The sequence below is a fragment of the Mobula birostris genome, chromosome 2, assembly GCF_030028105.1.
Source record: "Mobula birostris isolate sMobBir1 chromosome 2, sMobBir1.hap1, whole genome shotgun sequence".
Lineage (NCBI taxonomy): Eukaryota > Metazoa > Chordata > Chondrichthyes > Myliobatiformes > Myliobatidae > Mobula > Mobula birostris.
In genome coordinates, this window is record NC_092371.1 from 51019587 (window position 1) to 51041926 (window position 22340).

The window sequence follows — 22340 nt, forward strand, 5'->3', positions numbered from 1 at the left end:
AGTCGAATTTCTTGCCTTTCAAGCTACCGATAAGTCATTGCTCGCCTTCAGTAGCACCGTTATAAACCAGAAGGTCCTTGCCACTCTTTGTAAATACCCTTTTTGTGCAAGGCCTGAGGGATTGTGGAGTCATGAACCTCATCTCCAGTTGCAGCCACTGATTTCTGCAGCTCACTCACAGTGACTTGGCATTATAATAGCTCTCTTACAAGCCCCGTTCGCCTCCATCGACTAAACTAAGAGGAGCGGCTGATCTAGGCAGTGTGGCTGAGTTGCCATATTTTTTCCACTTTTCACAATGGATTGCATTGGGGTCCAACGTGCGTTCAATGCCTTGGAGATGGTTTTGTCCAGATTAATGATTCTCTATTATTATTTCCCTGACTTGCTTTGAATGTTATTTTTGCCTTCACTTTGGTTTGGCCTGTTGAAAATATACCATTGTATTGGACCTTATAGAGAGATGGTTGTATTTATTCTTAAGAATTCATTGAAAACAGGTGATCCTCCAATTTTCTATGTCCTCAAATTAGGTGAGTTAAGAAGGGTAATATACAGTATTGCACCTGAGGAAAGTTAGTGTAGTAATTATGTATATTTCTTCAGTATCACAATTTGGTTTTTAATTTTTAGTAAATTGTTGACAGGTTTTGGAATTTCTCTTTTGATTTGACATCGTGCAGGATGTTTTGTATCCTACTTCAATATATTTTAAATTTAGTAAATGAAACAGTAAAATGTGAAAATAATTGTGGGAGATAAATACTTCTTTATCACACTTTAGGTAGTCTTCAAAAGGATTTGACCCTTTGGGGTCATATTCCGTTAGTGACTATATGGGACCAGCCAGCTGGTTTCTTCAGAAATGTACCTTTTACATCTGTTATTTCTGAATTTGGAAAATATGACAAATAGTTTAAATACTATACTTGATGGCACAAAGCTGGCTCTGAGTGCATACTCATACTAATAGTGGGAATCTGTTGATTAAACAGATGCTTTCTTAAAAAAATCTTTGTATTCAGGAAAATAAAATGATGCCTTACATGCATTTTTAAGACTAGCCTTAAGTAATGTGAAGTAATTTGAGAACAAGTGTCAGAATTTGGTATGTTATTTAACCATAATATGCAGAATTATCTTTTTTTTTCTCAAACTTTCAAGGTCTCATGAGCTGCGGTCAAAAATAATTTCACTGCAACTACTTTTGTCAGTTCTTCAAAATGCTGGCCCAGTCTTCAAAACAAATGAAATGTTTATCACTGCAATTAAGCAGTATCTTTGTGTGGCCCTGTCCAAAAATGGAGTGTCTGGTGTGCCAGATGTCTTTGAACTCTCACTTGCTATTTTTCTCACTCTGCTTTCGCACTTCAAGATCCACCTGAAAATGCAGATTGAGGTATGGCATCATTATCTGTTAAGTTAGAGATGGAAGGGTGAACTCTTCCAAGCATGTTTGTGTGAAGTCAAAATAAATGACTGTTATATCTTCGTGTTTTTTCTGCTTTTAAGTAGTTTTAATGTCACCTAATTTCTAAAGAGTTCCTCGTGGCACATTGTTGGATTCAAAACCATAAAACTTCATTTTGGTATCTGGCATTTTCTGATCATCTGTACCAGCCTAACTAATGAACAGATTATTAAAGATGACACTATAAAATTAAGAACTGATTTTAATTAAGTTTTATAACACTGAGTCAAACCAATGAGGAAGATGTGAAATTTCAAATTGATTCAGCATCTATATTGGAAATACTCCAATTTTCTTAGACAATAATCTAAGATTATTAGAATCTTAAATTCTAATAATGCTAACCAAAAGAAAGGAGGAAATTATGAAGACTAATTAATCAGGATCTCTTTGGTAAAATCTGGGTCAAATGGAAATTTATCAAAATATCATGAACTCAGGCGTGTGTATGTGATGGGTCATTTAATGTTGCATAGCATCTTGGAGTTGTATAATTACTTGAAGGCTAAAGTTGATGTCCATAGTGGTATGTAACTACACAGGTGTTTTATTCCTTGCGTGAGGGAAAAATTTAGTGGGAGGTTAACTCTTAAACTTTGTACAACTCATGGTGCAAAATGTACTAACAAATTGCTTAATCTCAAAATGGACTATCACAACTAAGCAATAAATGGGGTGAAATTCTGAAATAATTTGTGTACCTACACTATCTGTATCAGCAACTTTCCTTACATGGTAGCACTAAATTTGTACTGGCTCAGGGAAATTGTTTACTTTGTGGTATTTGTTACGACGCTGTGATCCACTTTGCAATTGCCTACCAACTTTACTCACAGTTCAATTGAATCTCTTTTGTGGTTTCAGTCTAACTGACTTTGATGTCCAATAAATTTGGCTAACCTTTTAATATAACTTCTAGAGTTAAACCTTTGCAGAACAAGTGCTGTTCATTCTTCTGTATGAATAATGAGCTGCAGCAAATTTTGATCCTTTCGAAAAATTGCGCTGAATTTAAATGCTTCAGAGTTTTTCTGCATGCCATGTGTGTTTTGCTTTGCTCTGTTGTAGGATCAATTATTAAATTAAGCATTCAAAATATTAACTATTAAATTAGTGTGTATAGTTTTAGGAACTAGAAGCATTGACTTCTGCTTTCTTCAATTGTACAGGTTTTCTTTAAAGAGATTTTCCTGAATATTTTGGAGACATCCAGAAGTACCTTTGAGCATAAATGGATGGTCATTCAGACGCTGACCAGGATTTGTGCAGGTTATGTCTTGCAATGGCTTCCAGCTTTGAGTTCTAGTTTGCATTGTGATTAATATGTTAAGATTAAGATCTTAAGGTATTTCAAGATTTTATTTTTTGTATTTTTTTTCCACATCTAATAATCAGGAAACATTAAACATTACCCACAATTTTATTTTTATATGCATACCATCCTCATATTGAAAGTGTTGACATTTGGCCCACTGCACTGTATGGAATAAAATTGTCCTTTCTATTATTTGGAATTTGTTCACTTGAAAGAAAATCATAAAACTGCTTTGAGAAAAGTGAATGTTTCAAAAATGACATTACACACTATTTAATAGGCCATTTTTACTTTTTAAACTCCAAATCCAATGCCTTGGGTTTATAAACCCAAATCTCCCTCAGTGTCACAAAGGCAAAGGAACTGGTTGTGGATTACAGGAGGAATGGAGACGAGCTAACCCCTATTGACCTCAGTGGATCTGGCCTTAAGAGGGTAAACAGCTTCAAGTTCCTCAGCATCCACATCACCGAGGACCTTGCGTGGTTTGTACATACCAGCTGTATGGTGAAAAAGGCATAACAGCACCTCTTTCACCTCAGACGGTTGAGCAAGTTTGGTATGGGTCCCCAAATCCTAAGAACTTTCTACAGGGGCACAACTGAGAGTATCCTGACTGGCTGCTTCCCTGCCTGGTATGGGAACTGTACCTCCCTTAATCGCAGGCCTCTGCAGAGAGTGGTGCGGACAGCCCAGCACATCTGTAGTTGTGAACTTCCCATGATTCAGGACATTTACAAGGACAGGTGTGTAAAAAGGACCCGTAGGATCATTGGGGACCCAAGCCATCCCAACCACAATCTAGTCCAGGTGCTACCATCTGGGAAGGAGTACCGCAGCATAAAAGCCAGGACCAACAGGCTCCAGGACAGCTTCTTCCACCAGGCCATCACACCAGTGAACACATGCTGATTTGACTGTACTGTACTCTATATTACATTGACTGTTCTATTTATTATAAATTACTAGGATTGCACATTGCACATTTAGAGGGAGATGTAATGTAAAGATTTTTACTCGTATGAGAAGGACGAAAGAAATAAAGTCAGTTCAGTGCAATTCAATATCGGTTGCCACTTTGCTCTATGCATGGTACACCTCATAATTATTGCATCACAGAGTATAAGATATCTGATCCTTGACTTTGAATATCAGTATTCATTATTGAATAGAGAGATCTGGATTATTTAAATTAAAAATGTATTTCTGGACAAATTAATGACAGGTGTGTGTTTGGGCTTAAAAAAAGCACAACATGAGGAAATGGTGGCATCTGAGGAAAAATTAAGAGTAAATTCTGATGTTTTCATATTACAGATGCTCAATGTGTAGTTGATATATATGTGAACTATGATTGCGATTTGAATGCTGCAAATATATTTGAGCGCCTTGTAAATGACTTATCAAAAATTGCTCAGGGGCGAAGTGGTCATGAATTGGGGATGACACCTCTACAGGTAAACTGACTTTAAACTATTGTCATAGTTATACAAGTGGCATAATCCAATCCAACAACCACAAATATTCAGGGCAAATTAATTCTACCAAGAAGAATACATTCTTATCTGGTTTAATTATTATGCATAAACATGGATCAAAGATCAACTGAATTTGCTGTATATATTTAAATATATTAGAAATTTACTGTGTTGTTTTGGTTATGATGCAACATGTAACAGAAAACAATAACATTGAATGATTATAAATAATAAGCAATTATATAAAAATAAAGTTAGAGATTAAAGTATGGATATGAAATTCAACACAAAATGTGAAAGAGAGCAATTTTGTCTTTTTTAATTTTCACTTGACAAATGTCCTTTTTTAAATACCCTGTTAGGTTCGTCTTGCTCTCTAGCAGAGAAATATCTGTGTGCATTTTGCTCTTCCTTCAAAAGAAGTTCTGATCGGAACTACAGCTTATAGCCATTAAATTTTGCAGGAGTCCAAGGCTTACACATACACACTGTGAAATGTTGAGTCTGAAACTTTGGGTGTAATGGATGATGCTGTATCCATTACTATACTGCATTGTTGGACTGCACATAGAATGTGTAATGCTGTGAAATCATTAAATCAGACCTTGTCATGTTGCCTTTGCCATCCTATTGATTTCACTGGGGATTTCATGGTTGTGGATTAAATTGGGTGTGGGAAGAGAGGCAATTAAAATGAATGTCCAAATTTTGCAACTTACTTTAGTGCTTTTTTTAAATATTTGTGTATGCTTTTGTTTGGGATTTAATTAGCAGTTTTAAGCATCTCTGAATGTCAGTTTGTTCAAAAGTCTTGATAGGTTTTACAGGAGGCAAGCTTCACTATCGCTTTGCCTTCATTCAAAACTTGTTACAGAGGGCGTCTGCACAATATACAGAATGAGGTATTCCACTTGGAACTTGACCTTGTTACTGAGTAAACAGGTATTCCGCATCCAAAATAGGCAATTAGATACATTGATGAGAACTCGTTGGCAAGTTGTGGTCAGAAAGATCTGATTTCTATTTTCTGTGAGACCATAAATTCACCAGTTTCCCATATGTTACTGGTTATCACTTCCATTTGTTCTTCCCACTGTGCTTTAGAGGTACTGCACTTAAGATGGGGAGACCTGTGCATTTATTTAGAGTTATTATATTCATGCCAAATGTTAAGTAAGTACATAGTTGAGCTTACTACTTCTGTGTAGATGTTGCTTTCAGTAGCAAGTTGTATCTTGAGATTTATTTTTCTTGGAGCCACAGGCAGAACGTATGTTGTCCATTGATATTGCAATTCTTAAGGAAATAAGTTGAAGTGTAAAAATAAATGTAAATCATTGAATATTTTAAACCTTGTTCTGAATATGACTTAGTATAAAAAAGCAGAACTTATTTCATGTTTCAGTGTTTTCTTAGAGCTTCCATTTGTGATTTGAATTAACTATCAAACTGAACAAATGTTATTTATCTACCCTTTAGGAGTTGAGTCTTAGAAAGAAAGGATTAGAATGCTTGGTTTCCATTCTAAAATGCATGGTTGAATGGAGTAAAGATTTGTATATAAATCCAAATCTACAGTCCAATCTTGGTAAGCTTCTAAAATGCATGAATATTAAATTACTTCCTACAATGTAAAGCCTAAAATGGTACCTTAATGAAATTTTGAATTATCAATTCTTAAGTTAATGTTTACAACTTTCACGTTGAAGCTGTTCGCTGAAAGATCTTTTTTTTAAATGTGCAGGCCAAGAGAAGCCATCTGAGCAAGATAACAGTGAAAGTAAGCGTGCAGAGGCAGCACGTAGACGAGGTAGTACAAATTCCTTCGATTCGACAATATCGTCTGGTGTTGGGAGTCTTAGCGCTCAGACGTCAGCAACAGATGATCCTGAACAATTTGAAGTCCTGAAGCAACAGAAGGACATTATAGAACAAGGAATAGATTTGTGAGTTATCAAATATAATGATATCAGTAGAATATTTATTATGCACAGTTTTGTGTAATATTAAATAGAGCCAAAGTCCATTATTTTGCCAGCAGCCACTATAAAATTTAATTGCAAGGAATCTGAGTAACTAATTGGATGCTATTGTACAGAGCATTGGGCAAAATGAGAGCCGTTTGGCATAACAACAGAACAATGCCGGGTCTTACCACAGCCTTGAATAAAATGAAAGTATCAATGGCAAGCAGTAATTTACATGTCTCCTGAGAACTGAATTATCCTGCAAATCACGTTAAACTGTGCCATGAGCCAAATATTAAAATGCAACCGAACAATAGAAGCCAGACATGCACCTTTTAGTCTGTCAAGTCTCTCTTTGTGCACAGAAAGCATTGAACTACTGTTCATCAACAAAGATTAGCTTTATTTGTCACATGTACATCGACACATACGGTAAAATGCACCATTTGACAAAAGTGTAAGCCTAACTTTATGCAATCCACACAAATATACGCAGTTTAACACAAGTTCATGAAATTTCAAGACCTGTAGAATAACATTGCTGGCAGTAACTTCTAGTGATTTTAGGACTCTTGATTCTTACTGGCAACTTTTATTAAAAGCATTTTAAAAAGATGCCTTATTTGCATTGGTTTACAGGAATTTGATTTTGATGTACAAATGAGCTTAGATGAAAACACAAGTAAAATTGAACTTGAAAATTTGGACAAGTTGTGCTTTGGCTTTGAGCAAACATTTTTGGAATTTAGTGCAAATAATTTATACTAAGAGAAAGGAAAAGAAATTTGAGTGAATTAAAAATAAAAGAACCAGAAAGTTGACTTCCTGAACTGTTGTACTTAAAGTTTTGTTTTCTAAATGACTCTGTGGTAAAACTCTGTTAATTTGGCGCTCTTGAAATTGGTGCCAGACAGACAGTCTCTCTTGGTGCATGGAAGTTAATTTCAAAAGACATACACAACACTCCCAAGTGTGGCCCCACCAATGATTTGTATGATTGCAACGTGAGGTAACTACTCCCAGACTCAATGCCCTGACTAATGAAGTCTTTCACCCACCCTGTCTACTTTTCAGCCAACTATGCACTTGTATTCCCTCTTATCAGCACTCTGTCAGCACTTAACAGTGCATTGCCATTCACTGTCGTAAGTTCTTCCCAAGTGTGAATGTTCAGAATGGATCACCTTGCACTTTTTCAAGTTGAAATTCATTTGCCATTCCTCAGCTCATCTTCCTATTTGATCAAGATTTCTTTGCAATTCATTGTAAACCACTTCATATCAACAAAGTTCCCCTAATTTTGTTTCATAAGCAAACATGCTAATTAAGTGGTCATTCATATCCAAATCATTTACATAAATAATGAATGAGGTCCCAGCCTTGACCCCTGGGGCACCCCACTACTCATGGGCCTGTAGTCAGAGAATCAACCTTTAACCATCATCCCCTGCTTCCTATCTTTGAGTCAATTCTGAATCCAATTTGCTAGTTCCACTTGAATCCCATCCAACCTGAACTTCTGGATCAGCTTGCATGGAGGACTTTGTCAAAGGCCTCACTAAAGTGCATATGGACAACATCCACTGCCCTACCTTCATCTATACCCTTTGTCACCTTTTCAGACAATTCCAAAAGATTTGCCAGACGTAACCTCCCATGCGCAAAACTATGCTGGCTATTCCTGATCAAGCCTTAACTATCTGAATTATAATAGCTCTTGCCCATCAGAATTTCCTCTATTGATCTTCATACCACTGAGGGCAGGGTCACCCAGCTTGTAGTCCTTGCTATCCTTGACCAATGGAGTAACATTAGCCACCCTCCTATCTTCTTGAACTTCGACTAATAATGAAGCAAATATCTCTGTAAGGACCTGTGGGATATCTTCCTTGTCCTCCCATAAGGACTGAGGTCAGGCCCTGGGGATTTGCCTACCATAATGCATTTCAAGGTTACAAATACCTCCCACATAATAATCCTGATACATGGCCTCACTAATGATTATTTTCATTTCTTTAGCACCTATGATATTGTTGTCAGTGAAGATCAAGGAGAAATGACATAGAAAGAAAATTGTATTTTTAATTTATTTTCATTCCTCCTTGATTTACTTGCATACAGTATTGAATAATCTATTTAGGTAGCATGCAAATAAAAGCTTTTCACTGTATCTCAATACCTGTGACAATAATACACCAATTACCAAAGTTCTAAGAAAAATATGATCCCAAGTATCTTTACATTTCTGAAAGGGGTTATATAAAATAGTTTTAGGTTAACTGCCTGGCTGACACCTTTTGAATGCAGTTCTCTTTAACGAAGCTGATATTATGATCAGCCTGTAAAAATAAGGTTATGACAATATTGATGAAGAGCCATGTTTGTCATCTTGCATTGATGAGAGATCTCCATCTGGCTTTATGGGAATATTTCACTGAGTTAGCTTCAATCTGCATTTCAGTTGTTTATTTTCTGACTTTATTTTCAAGGTATTACCTTTTGGTAAAATAAAATTGACCTTCCTTTTTATATTTAAGTAACCTTAAGTGTTTTTCCCAGCAAGTTCTATACCAGTCTTTTGAATCAATTTTGGGGACTTAGCTCTGTTTGCCACAAAAGGCAGGATCTCCCAGTGGCTATTCCAATATCACATCCCATTCTAACATGGTCACCTCTACTGCCATGATGAGGCCAAACTCGAGTTGGAGAAGCAACACCTGATAATTCTGACTGAGTAACCTTCAGTCTAATGGCATGAACATTGATTTCTCTAGCTTCTGGTAATTTAAACCCCCTCCTTCTTCCCAAGAAGCAGGCACTCTATCTGGCTGCAGCTGATGTGAGGAAGACCCAGGCCAGCAGCAAGGCCTGATAAAATACATGGTAGGGTGTTGAATTGAGGAACTGTGCAGTGCAGTTAACACAGGTTCTAAAAGCCATCTTCAAAATCTCTCTGGATCAGTCCATTGTCCAGTCAGGCTTCACAATTGCCACTATCATCCAAGAGTTCCCAAGAGGGTGACAGGTACCTGTCTTAATGACTGTTGTCCAGTGACACTGACCTCAACAATAATGAAGCGCTTTGAGCAGCTGGTTTGGATTGCATTAAATCTCATATTCCTACTACTTTGGAGCCTTTCCAGTTCACTTATTGCTCAAATTGATCCGTTGATGATGCCATGGACTTCGTCCTGTCCCGCCTGGAAAATGGTGGCTCATATGCCAAGATGGTGCCTGTTGACTTCAGCTTGGCGTTTAATGCAGTCGTCCCTCAGAAGCTGGTGGGTAAAATGTCTTCGTTGAGTCTCAGCACCTCTGTCTGTAACTGGATCCTGGACTTCTTGACAGAAAGGCCAGTCAATCCACATTGGCAGAAACATCTCTAGCTCCATCACTCTGAGCACCGGCGCTCCCTGGAACTGCGTGCTCAGCTTGCTGTTGATGCATGGCTGCATTGCTGAATCCAATTCAAACTAAATCAAGTTCACTTATGACGGTGGTTGGCCTCATCTACATCAATGTTGAGATAGCATAGAGAGAGGAGACAGAGTGGCTGGTAGAACAGTGTGGCACAACAACTTGGGTCTCCATGTGAATAAGACCAAAGAGATTATTGTGAACTTTACGAAGGTGCATGCTGACCACTCCTTGCTACATATACACGGCTCCTCTCTGGAGAGGATCTGGAGCACACAGTTTCTGGGAGGGCACCTAGCAGACTATCTCACCTGGTCCCTCAACACTACCTGTTTGTTCAAGAAAGCACAACACTGTCTCCACTTCCTGAGGAGTCTGAGGCTTCCACCTTCCCCGCCCCCCCCCCCCCCCAACAATATTAATCAATTTTTACAAGAGTGCCATCGAGAGTGTCCTGACCAGTTGCATCACTGTCTGGTACAGGAATTGCAAAGCATCTGACCTCAAGTCCCTACAAGAGATTGCAAAAACTGCTGAGAGGATCATTGTGGTCTCTTTTTCACCCATTCGTATGCAGGGTCTGTAGTATTGTCAATGATCCCTCCTATTCATCCGGTGATCTCTTTGACCCCCTAACATCAGGCAAGAAATACTGTAGCATTAGGACAAGAACTGTTAAGATGGGCGATATCTTCCCAGGCCATAAGACCACTGACCTCCCTGCCACCATATGTGAGTACTATCATGTGGTCTCATTACGTATTAGATTAGATTAGATTATGAGGACACCCAGACCTCATTCATTGTCATTTAGAAGTGCATGCATTGAAAAATGATAAAATGTTGCTCCAGAATGATATCACAAGAAACACAGGACAAACCAAGACTAAAACTAACAAAACCAGATAATTATAACATAGAGTTACAACAGTGCAAAGCAATACCGTAATTTGATAAAGAGCAGACCATGGGCACGGTAAAAAAAAAAGTCTCAAAGTCCCGATAGCCTCATCATCTCACATAGAAGGGAGAAACTCTCCCTGCCATGAACCTCCAAGCACTGCAGACTTGCCAATGCAGCACCATTGGAAGCACCCGACCGCAGCGGACTCTGAGTCCGTCCAAAAACTTCGAGCCTCTGACCAGCCCTTCGACACCGAGCACCATCCTCTGCCAAGCACTTTGACCCCGCCCCAGCCGCCGAGCAACAGGCAAAGCCAAGGACTTGGGGCCTTCCTCTGCAGAGATTTCAGGCCACACAGTAGCAGCAGCAGCGAAGCAGGCATTTCAGAAGTTTCACCAGATGTTCCTCTATGCTCTCATGTCCGTCTCCATCAAATCAGGATTGTGTACGGCACCCTACTTGACAAATAACAGACATCACCAGCGGAGTGGCCGCTGCAAGCTGCGTCGCGCTGCCATCTTCTCCTCTCCTTCTATGAAGTGCCAGTAGCATTATACTGTTTACTTTTTAACTTGTATCGTACATGCACCTCATGATTATCATTATATATTTCTCATCTTTATTATGATTTGTTAATTTATTTGTGGTAATATTACTTCGTGCCGTGTGTGTGAGTTGTATGTACTGCATGTGTGCCATGGTCTGGAGGAACATTTGTTTCATTTGGTGGAATATGTGTGTGCAGTTGAATGACAATAAACTGAACCTGAACTTGAACTTCTCTTCGCCTCACCTCCCTCTTTTTTTTTCTCCTTCCTTTTTTCCATGGTCTTCTCCAATTAGATCCCTGCCTCTTCAGCCCTTTACTACTTCCAAGTATCCTCTCCTACTTTCATAGCCCCCCCTTTGCCCACCCACCCACTTGTACAGGGAGAAAACGTTTGTCCTTTCCAGTCTTTCCTCTTAACTGTACTACCCCAGTTTGGTCAACATCCCAGTGAATCCTCTGCAATCTCACATCCTTTGTCCACACTGGTCACCAGAACTGCATATAGTACTCCAGCTGAGGTCTGACCAAGGTTTTAGGAAATTGGAGCATAACCTCCCTATTTTATCCTTTGTCCCAACTGATGAAGACAGTACCATATATCTTCCTAGGAACTTTATTTACCTGTGTTACCATAATGAATGATCAGTGTACTTGTACTCAGAGGTCCCTCTGTTCTTAAACCTCCCTGAGACCCAGCTATTAAGTCCTAGCCTCATTAGTGTTTGCAGAATGCTTAAACTGATCTTTGTCTGGATACAGTTCAAATGTTTTCTTTTTCCCCCAGCCCTCTCTTAAATACTGTAATTGATTTTCTTATTTTTTGTATACTGTATTATCATGTATTGTACTGTTGTCACTGAGTTAACTAATTTCATGATATATGCCAGTGATATTAAGTCTGATTCTAATTCTGAAATCTAAATCAGATTAGGGAAAATATTTTCTTTTAAGATTAAGGAGAAATCCTAATTTATTTCTGTTTTAAAATGCTGAAAAACTCTTCTTTCAACAGTCATTTAGAAAGGGTTTCGACTCATCTCTTTTTCTTTCTTTCTCTTTCCCTCCCTGAACTACAGTGATTCAAGTTTACTGTGTACAACCTTTTGACTTGTGTCAGCCTGCCCACTGCAGGTATAAGACTTGTACATCTCTCTGAAGGCATGTCATTATTTTGTTTCCATGTAAAGTCTCTGAATTCCAGATCCTTTCTCTAAACTCTTAGTTAAATTAAGTTTATTTCTTTTAAATTTCACATCCCCTTTGTGTCGTTTCCCCAAAATTTTCTTTTTTTACTAGTCCTTGAATCAACAGATTTTGGAAATAGCTACCTGTAGTGTACAGTTTCTTTCCAATGATGAATTTGTATCAAGTCACCTTTCAACCTTGCTTATAAGAGAACATACAGCTGAAATATCTCATGCCCTTAATTGTTCTGCTTAATCTTTTGAGTGCCCTTTCTTTGACCTTCCTGCTTTGGTGATCAAATTTCAAAGCAATACTTAAGCTGTAGTCTAACCAGTGTTTTGTTTCATGATTTTTATGACTTCTAGTGGTTTGCTCTTTGCCAGTGTGCCATATATTTTACTATCTAACTTTTTTAAACATGCTTTGACAATTCTCAGACTTTATGTACAGGCAAACCTAGTCCTTTAGTTCTTCTGCATCATTGAGAAGAGTGCTAATTACTTTCATTTTTCCCTTGCTCTTTATGCCTTCACATAGAACATTGCACTCACTTGTATTAGACATCATTTATTATAATTGTACACATTTAACCTGTCAACCTACGTCATCTTGCAGGCTGCTACTTCACTCCTTGCTGTGTGCCACTTTTTGAGTTGCAGACTTGGGAACTTAGCACTGCAGACCCTTGTCACTATTAACATTTATCAAGGAGAAGTGTTTCTATCACTCAGCAGTCTTCATTTTCAATTTAGCTAATTATTCTTTTGTGTATGACTTTATTAAAGTGCCTTCTGAATATACTCCAAATTATTAGTTTTATATTCTAATAGTTGCTTCATTAATTTTGTTACCTCAACAAGAGATTTTGTTTACATAGTCAAATAGTACTTGCTTTTAACCTGTGTGAGTATGTTTGGTCACCCTAACTCAAATTTTTCCAAGCATTAACTAACATGTACTATTTCCCTGATTATGGTTTCTTAAAAACTTCCTCACAGTGAAGGTTAAACTGTTCTGCTCTACAGTTGCATTGTTTTTACACCCTGTTTTTGACAGAAGTGTTAAATTTGCCATCTTTTAGTCCAATGCTACCCCCACCCCCATAGATAGATAAATAAACATACTTTATTGATCCCGAGGGAAATTGGGTTTCATTACAGCTGCACCAACCAAGAACAGAGTACAAACATAACAATACAAAACCACAAACAATCAATAATAATATGTAAATCATGCCAGACAAAAGTAAGTCCAGGACCAGCCCATTGGCTCAGGGTGTCCAACCCTCCAAGGGAGGAGCTGCAAAGTTTGATGTCCACAGGCAGGAATGACTTCCCATGAGGCTCAGTGCTGCATCCCGGTGGAACGAGTCTCTGGCTGAATGTACTCCTGTGCCCAATGGTGTAGATGATGTTACACACCGATGTTGGGTTGGCAGAGGGAGGGATGTACACAACAACCACAATGCATGTGAGATTTCCCTTGGCAAATAACATGGCCAAGAGTCCAACAGCAAGAAGTTCAATATCCAGGCTACAAACACGTTCCTTGATCATAATATGACCAGGATTGTACCATCTGTGGTTAACCAGAACAGTAAGCCCCCTTCCTTTACGCTTACCGCTCTCAGTGCACTTCCGGTCAGCCCGAACGGTCTGGAAGCTCTTTATGGAAACATTTTGGTCGGGTATGTCCTCGTGCAGTCACGTTTCAGTAAAACACATAACACTGCACTCCCGAAATGATCTCTGACTCCTGGCTAGCGCCGTCGACCTGTCCATTTCATTACCTGGCGATCTCACATCGCCCATAATGAGAGAGGAGCGACATGGCTTATAACTCCTCTTCTCCTTAAGTCTCTGTTGTCTTGACCCGGTCCTCTTTCCTCGCCTTTTTGATCCCTCTCTGCATTCTCTGTGTTTCCTCCAGATTTCAGCAAGGGTGTCCGCCGCTCTGTTCGCTAAACCGGCCGGCATAAGCACAATCAGCTGGTCCCTGGAATGAATAGCGCAACCATACTGCTGCCCTGCTAATGAGACGTGTCCGAATGTAACTATTTCCAGCGCTAAAAACCCAAATAAAACTCTCTCCACCAGCATGTTAGAAAGGGTTATGAGAATTGGAAGATTACAACAAACCTTTCCATAAAGTTGTATTTAACTGTGTCACATTCAACCTAGATTATTGCTTGAGTGCCACCACTTTATTATTGGTAAAACTATAATCTCTAATAACTTAAACACAAGAGAATCTGCAGATGCTAGAAAGCCAGAACAACTCTCTCAAAATACTGGAGGAACTCCACTGAAGTCGGGCAGAATCTATGGAAATAAATAAATAATTGATGTTTTGGGCTGAGACCTTTCATCAGGACTAGAAAGGAAGGGGGAAAATAAGAAAATGAGGAGAAGGAGAGGGCAAGCTAGAAGGTGATGGGTGAAGTCAGCTGAGTGGGTGAGGACTGATAAAGTAAGAAACAGATGATGGGTGAGGTAATAAGGTAAAGGGCTGGAGAAGAAGGAATCTGATAGGGGAGAGTAGACTATGGGAGAAAGGGAAGGAAGAGGGGCACCAGAGGGAGGTGATAGGCACATTTGGAGAAGAGAAGGTGTAAGGCGGATGTCAGAATGGGGAACAGAAAAAGAAAGGAAGAGTAAAGGAGAGAAATTACCGGTAGTTAAAGAAATCGGTGTTCATCCCATCAGATTGGAGGCTACCCAGATGGAATATGAAGTGTTACTACTACAACCTGAGATTGGCCTCATTGTGTCAGAAGAGGAGGCCATGGATTGATGTATGGGAATGTGGATTGGAATTAAAATGGTTGGCCACTGAGAAATCCCGTTTTATGCGGATGGAGCAAAGGTTCTTGACAAGCATTCCCTCCAATCTACATTGGGTCTCATCAATGTAGAGAAGGCTGCATTGAGAGCAACGGATATAGCTGACGACCCCAACTGATTCATAGGTAAAGTGTTGCCTCAACTACAAGATCTGTTTGGGGCCATGAAAGGAAGTGACAGAGGAGATGCTGCGTTTCTTCCATTTCCAGGGATAAGTGCAAGGAGGGAGATTAGTGAAGAGGGATAAATAGACAAATCATGGAGGGAACAATCACTGCAGAAAGCAGACTATGGGGTGGAGGGGTGTAAAGATGAGTTTGGTGGTAGGGTCACATCGGCAGAAGTTATGGAGAACGTTACGTTGAATGCAGAGGCTCATGAGGTGGTGGGTGAGGACAGGAGGAACTCTATCCCTGTTAAGGCAGCGGGAAGATAGGGTGAGTGCATATGTCTGGTAAATGGAGGAGATACGGGTGATGACAGTATCAGTGGTGGAGGAATGGACACCCTGTTCTTTGAAGATGGTAAGGAATCGGCATATAGGAAAGAGGGTGAAAAGCTGGCTGAGTGATGCCACAACAGCGACCTCTCACTCAATGTCAGCAAGACCAAGGAGCTGGTTATCAACTTCAGGGGGAGGAAACTGGATGTTCAGAGGGGGAGCGTGTCAGCAAATTTAAATTCCTCAATGTTATAATTTCAGAGGACCTGTCCTGGGCTCAGCATACAAGTGCTTCTGCCTTTCTCCGAAGTTTGCAAGGATTTGGCATGCCACCTAAAGCCTTGACAAACTTCTGAAGATGTGTTGTGGAGAGTATATTGACTGTCTGCATCACTGCCTAGTATGAAAACACTGATGCCCTTGAACAGAAAAGCTGATAAAAAGAAGCGTATACAGCCCAGTCCATCACAGGTAAAGCCCTCCACACCATTGAGCACATCTATATGGAGCACTGTTGCAGGAAAGCAGCATCCATCATCAAGATCCCCTACTATTCAGACCCTGCTCTCTTCTCGCTGTTGCCATCAGGTCATACAGGAGCCTCAGGATCACACCATCAGGCTCTTGAACCGGAGGGAATAACTTCATTTAACTTCACTCATCCCATCTCTGAACTGTTCCCACAACCTATGGACTCACTTTCCAGGATTCTTCATCTCATGTTCTTGTTATTTATGCTTGCTTTTATTTCTTTTTGTGTCTTTGCAGCTTGTTGTCTTGTGCACATTGATTGTCCATCTTGTTGGGTGCAGTCTTTCATTGATTCTTTTATGTTCCTTATATTTACTGTGAATGCCCACATGGAAATAGATCTCAGGGTTTTTTAAGGTGACATATATGTACTTTGATAATAAATTTACTTTGAACTTTGAAGAAGGAGGACTTTTCTAATGTCCTGGAAAAGAAAGCCTCGTCCTGGTAACAGGTGTGGCAAAGACAAAGGAAATGAGAAAATGGAATGGCATTTTTACAGGAGACAGGGTGGGAAGAGTTATAGTGAAGAAAACCATGGGAATAAGTAGTTTTTGAGATATCATTTGACAGTTTGTCTCCAGATTAGTATTCCAGCTTTACTGTCTCCTTTCCCTTGTTGAGGCCACCTCTTCTATTGTCACTCTTTTAGCATTTATATACTTAATTAACACTTGCTTTAGGGTTTCTTGATTCTTAACTTATTTCCCTGTTCATTTCCTCTTTTGCCATATTCACTCAGGTTCTTGCTAGAGTCCCTCAACTGGCATGCCATACCATTTACCTTCCCACTTATTCTGACTTTTTTTTGGTCACTTTCTTGTGGTTTTCTTTCCTCTTCTCAGGTAGGTTTAATATGGCTTCTACCTGAAATATATGTATTTGTGTGTGTGTATTTGAGCAAAACGTAGTTTTGTCCCAGCATTTTAGTAGTAAATACTTCTGGCAATTATCCTGAAATTAACCTTCAATATGTTGGAACCTTTGACACTTATCAACAATTCCCAGAGGACAGAAGTTAGCTGGTGATATAACTTCAAAGTATCAACCAGTCACTGAAGTGTAAGGAAGTAGTTTATGTTGAGTCTCACGTTACATTGTAAACTCCATCCCATCTGCTTTCTTCTCGGCTCCAGAAGTGATTAAGCTTGAAACAGCAATAATGAACTGAGTATCCCTTGATTGGAATTTAAGGTTTATACACATGAGTTAAACCATTATGTTGCCCTACATTGCATACCAAATTGTTTGCCAAACATCATCTCAACTTTACTGGAGCCAAATTTTGATAGTTTACAATGGCTTTTGTACTATTTTATGCAGAAGAATTGATCAGTGCCGGCTTTTGTAAATTGCTGAGTTCTACCATGTGAGGAACTGCTGATTTGTAACTTGAACTAAGTGTTGAGATTTGTTTTCTTATTACTGGAATGAGAGCAATGCAAAATATTGTTAATTATAAAAATTGTCATAATTTGAATCTCATCTTTAGATTCAACAGGAAACCAAAGAGAGGTATACAGTACTTGCAGGAACAAGGAATGTTAGCTACAACAGCTGAAGACATTGCACAGTTTCTTCTACGGGAAGAAAGATTAGATTCGGTGAGATGTGCTTAAGATAAATTAGCTCTATAAATTATGTTTTTATTGCAACAAGTTATTTTTGATGAAAACGTTTTGGCCAGTGTCCTAAAGGAAAGTACAAGCTTCCTTTATCAACAATTTTATTGTGTTCACATTTCTTAATTGTCAATTGTTCTTGACAGTCTAGTAAGTATGAGTCACAGGTACTTTTCCTCACTAGAAATTTTGGGTTCCTATTCCTTTTCACTCCAAATGAATCTAAAATACCATCTGAAAAAGATATTGAAACACTATTCATAGACCAATACAGCACAGATACAGACCCTTCAACTCATTGAGTCCATTCCAGCCACAGTATCCATCCAGCTAATCCCAGTTTCCTGCATTTAGCCCATATCCCTCTATGTCTTGCTCCTCCAAGTACCAAGCCAAACACTTCTTAAATGACAGTGTTGTACCTGCCTCAACCATTCCTCTGTATTTAACTTCCATGTATTCACCACCCTTTATGTGGAAAAAGTTGCCCTTCAGGTCCCTTTTAAATTTCTCCGCCCTTACCCTAAATCTATGCCCACTAGTTTTGAACTCTTCTACCCTGGGGAGAAAGAAACTTGACAGTCCACCTTATCCATGCCTCTCATAATGTTGGACATTTTTATAAGGTCTCCTCTCGTTCTAAGTTCTACATTAAGGATTAAAGACCTAGCCTGGTAAATCTCTCCCTTTGAACTCAGGCCCTCCAGTCCTGGCAACATCCTTGTGAATCTTTTCTGTATTGTTTCCAGTTTGACCACAATTTTCCGATAACACTGTGACCAAAACTGTGTACAGTATTCCAAGAGTGGCATCACCGATGACTTAGACAACTGGAACATAATGTCCTAACTCTTAAGCCCTGACTAAAGATGGCCAAAATGTTAATTGTCTTTTTCACCACCCAGTATACCTGGGACACCTCTTTCAACTGTGCACTTGTACTCCATTATTAATCCCTTGTGCCCTACCTTTCACAATACGTTCTATGCGATTTTGACTTTCCAAAATTCATTACATTATAGTAACTTGGGTTGAAATGCATTTGTCATTCCTTGGGCCACTTTTTTGACAGATCAAGATCCCCTTGTAAACTATTAACACCACCACCTAATTTTATGTCAACTGCATACTTAATGATCAAGCCTTCTGCCTTCAGATCCAAATCACTTAAATAAATAATGAATAACACGGACCCCTGCAACACACCGTTAGTCACTGGTTGAATTCTATGAAACACTGTTCAATCACCATTGAGTCAATTTTTAATCCACTTAACTAACTCTATGGGACCTAACCTTCTAGACCAGCCTACCATGCAGGACATTGTTGAAGGTCTTGCTAGGATCCAGATAGATAACCTCCACTGCCCTACCCTCATCTTCCTCTATGATTACTTCTTCAGAGAACTCTAAAGGTTTTGCAAACACAACTTTGCACACGCAAAACCATGTTGACTCTTCCTAATCAGACTGTTCATCCAAATGCTGGTAATTCTTGACCCTTAAAACTTTCTCCAGTATCTTGCCCACTACTAATGTCATGCTGACCATCCTTTAGTTCCCTGGCTTGTTCTTGCTACCCTTCTTAAATAAAGCAACAATATGAACCACCTTCCAGTCTTCAGGAACTTTACCAATTGCTAATAATGAAGCTAATCTCTACAAGGGCTCCACAATTTCCTCCCTATCTCCCACAATGTCCAAGGCTGCACTTCGTCAGGCCCTGCAGATTTATCCTCGATGTCCTGTAAGGTAACATGAATGTCTTCTAAAGCATCTCTACTTGTTTCTTTATCTCTTGAGCAACCGTGATTTTCTCCTCAGTAACACCAAAGAGAAATTTGTTCAAAAATCTTAGCCATCTCCTGCAGCTTGAGATGTAGATGGACCTGCTGATCTCTAAGGGGACCTACTCTCCATCCTTTTAATATATCTATAGAATCGTTTGGATTTTCCCTTAACTTTATCTGCCAGATCCAATTCGTACCATTTCCTTGCTTTCCTGATTTCCTCCTTAATTGTATTCTTAGACTTTTCATAGTCATCAAGGGATTCAATCACCTCTTTCATTGTTAATCCAATAAGTGTTCTTGTTTTTCTTGACCAGAGCCTCAATATCTATCATCAACCAAAGTTCATTAAACTTGCCAGGTTTATTTTTCACCTCAACAGCAACATGAATACTTGCCTGTCACTCTCTTAAAAGCCTCCCACTTGTCAGTACCTTGCCTTGAAACAGGCTCATCAAAATGACATCTGCTGGATCATGTCTAATTGCCCTAAAGTTAGCCCTGCTTCAGTCCAAAACCCTAACCTGTCTTATCGTTTTCCATCACTATCTGAAAATGAATCGAATGAACATTCAATAGAGCCTTTATGACTGTCACTTTAGTTACATTCAGGGAGAGAAGATCTATCAATGCACCCTCCCAAATGGGACCCTCAATATATTAATTCAGGAATCTTTCCTGGACACATTTCACCAATTCCACCTTGTCCGGGCCCTTAATACTCTGGGAAGCCTAGTGAATACTGGGAGAATTAAAATACCCCACTAATATAACCCTGTTATTCTTCCAACCTATGAGCAATTTCTCTACACAACTGTTCCTCAAGTTCCCATTGACTATTCAGGGGTCTGAATGATGCAGAGTAAGTAGTGTATAAGATAGAGTAAGCCTTCCCTTCTTGTTTCTAAATTCTACCCATTTGGGTATGCCACTGAGTAATTCGCTAAGAACATCCTTTCCAAGCAATTCAGTTTGATCCTCCCTATCAAAAAGGCTACACCCACTCTTCATTTAGCTGTACCTCTGTCATGCCTGTAAGCACCTGTTTCTTTAAATATTGAGTTGCTAGTCCTACCTTTCTCTGTTTCTATTATAGCCGTAACATCCCAGTCCTCAAAGTCAATTCATACTCTGAGTTTGTCTGCCAGACCTGTTAAACCTCAAGTATTGAAATAAATACAATTTAACTGAATAGTCCTTTACCTGCAACACACACAATTCTTTAAGCTTCAGACACTCTGGCATCTGCCGTCTTCCTTTCCAATCTTGATGAAGTGTCTGGGCCCAAAGCATTGACTGCTTATTTCCCTCCGTCGAAGCTGCCTGACCTCTAGTATTTTTGTGTGGTGCTCAAGATTTCCAAAATCTTCACAATTCCTTGTTATTCTTTACCCTGCCTTTACTGTGTTCCTGACTATCTTGATTGCTAGACTTGCTCTCAGTCTATTGCTCTTTGATATTCTCTGCCCATGATTATAGTTGCACATTGATTTAGCAACCAATTTCTCATCTAGTCAAATGTTCTCATATAATTAAGAGTGAGTGGAGATTAATGTGAGAGTCCAGTCGTTGGTCTATAATGTAGTTTATGATATTTTTGAAAGAGCTATACTTAGCTTGTGGGATTAGCTCATTTTCCTTTCTGAAGAATAAGATTTCTTTCCAACTGTATATGCTTGCAAATCTAATACCAAGTTCAGCCACCTTCCTTTGTCTGTCTCTTATGGATTGCATTGTCATGGTACAATTATTATCTGAAGGACCTTGTTCTCAAATCTTTTATTTTAAGCAACTCCAATGTTAACACCTTTTTAATAATAATGAAAATTTTTAAAATGTAATTCCACAGTTTTGTGATATAGTGTCTCCTGTTATATATTTTATGCTATCTTGTATACGTTGAATTTCACATAGCTAAATGGCCTTGCATATTTTTCACAGAGCCAAGTGGGTGAATTCTTAGGAGAAAACAACAAGTTCAACAAAGAGGTGATGTATGCTTATGTTGACCAGCTTGATTTCTGTGAGAAAGATTTTGTGTCAGCTCTTCGAATATACCTTGAAGGATTTCGTCTGCCTGGAGAAGCGCAGAAAATTGATCGACTCATGGAGAAATTTGCAGCTAGATATTTGGAATGCAATCAAGGGTAATTGAGAAATTATAATGCTTTTAAAATGGATTGGTAAAGATTTTAAATTGTACTTCGTAATTTTAAACTTTATTTCATTAAGTTGTGCAATTTTTGCATTCCCACCCCACCCCACCCAGACAGACAATGTTTACAAGTGCTGATTCTGCATATGTTCTGGCCTACTCTATTATAATGCTGACAACAGATTTGCACAGCCCTCAGGTATGAACTTCAGGAGATGATTTGTATTTGAATGTTTATATTAACGTCATTGATAAATTTCTGGGGCTGCACAACAAAAGTCATCAGTATTCACAATGAATCCAAATCCCTATTTCACCTTGTAAGGCTTCTCATCCTACCTTGATAGTTCTGTGCAAACGTGCAAATATGGATATCGATCCCAAAGGAAATTACAGTGTCACAGTAGCATTACAAGTGCTCAGATATACAAATATTAGAAGAGAAGTAAGAAAGAATAAAAAATAAGTACTTGAAACTATCTAACAGGAGGGAGTCATCACTTCCCCAGCTATACGTTGACTCATTATAGAGCCAAATGGCCGAGCATAAGGATGACCTCATATAGTGTTCTTTTGGAGCAGTGCAGCTGTTTTAGTCAGTTACTAGAAGTGTTGCTCTGTTCAGCCAAGGTGGCATGCAGAGGTTGAGAAACATTGTCCAGAATTATCAG

At 39.0% G+C, this 22340-nt stretch overlaps 1 protein-coding gene across 2 annotated transcripts in view; it reads left to right on the forward strand.

Moving 5' to 3' along the window:
• LOC140186428 (brefeldin A-inhibited guanine nucleotide-exchange protein 2-like) overlaps nt 1-22340 on the forward strand; it is a 146686-nt gene that overhangs the window by 63714 nt on the left and 60632 nt on the right. For both annotated transcript variants that reach the window (XM_072240701.1, XM_072240708.1), the window contains 8 exons: nt 1165-1399; nt 2641-2740; nt 4104-4243; nt 5744-5852; nt 6009-6210; nt 17596-17707; nt 21456-21661; nt 21784-21868. In XM_072240701.1, the coding sequence (XP_072096802.1) occupies nt 1165-1399; nt 2641-2740; nt 4104-4243; nt 5744-5852; nt 6009-6210; nt 17596-17707; nt 21456-21661; nt 21784-21868 (1189 nt within the window). The remainder of the gene's footprint in view (nt 1-1164; nt 1400-2640; nt 2741-4103; nt 4244-5743; nt 5853-6008; nt 6211-17595; nt 17708-21455; nt 21662-21783; nt 21869-22340) is intronic.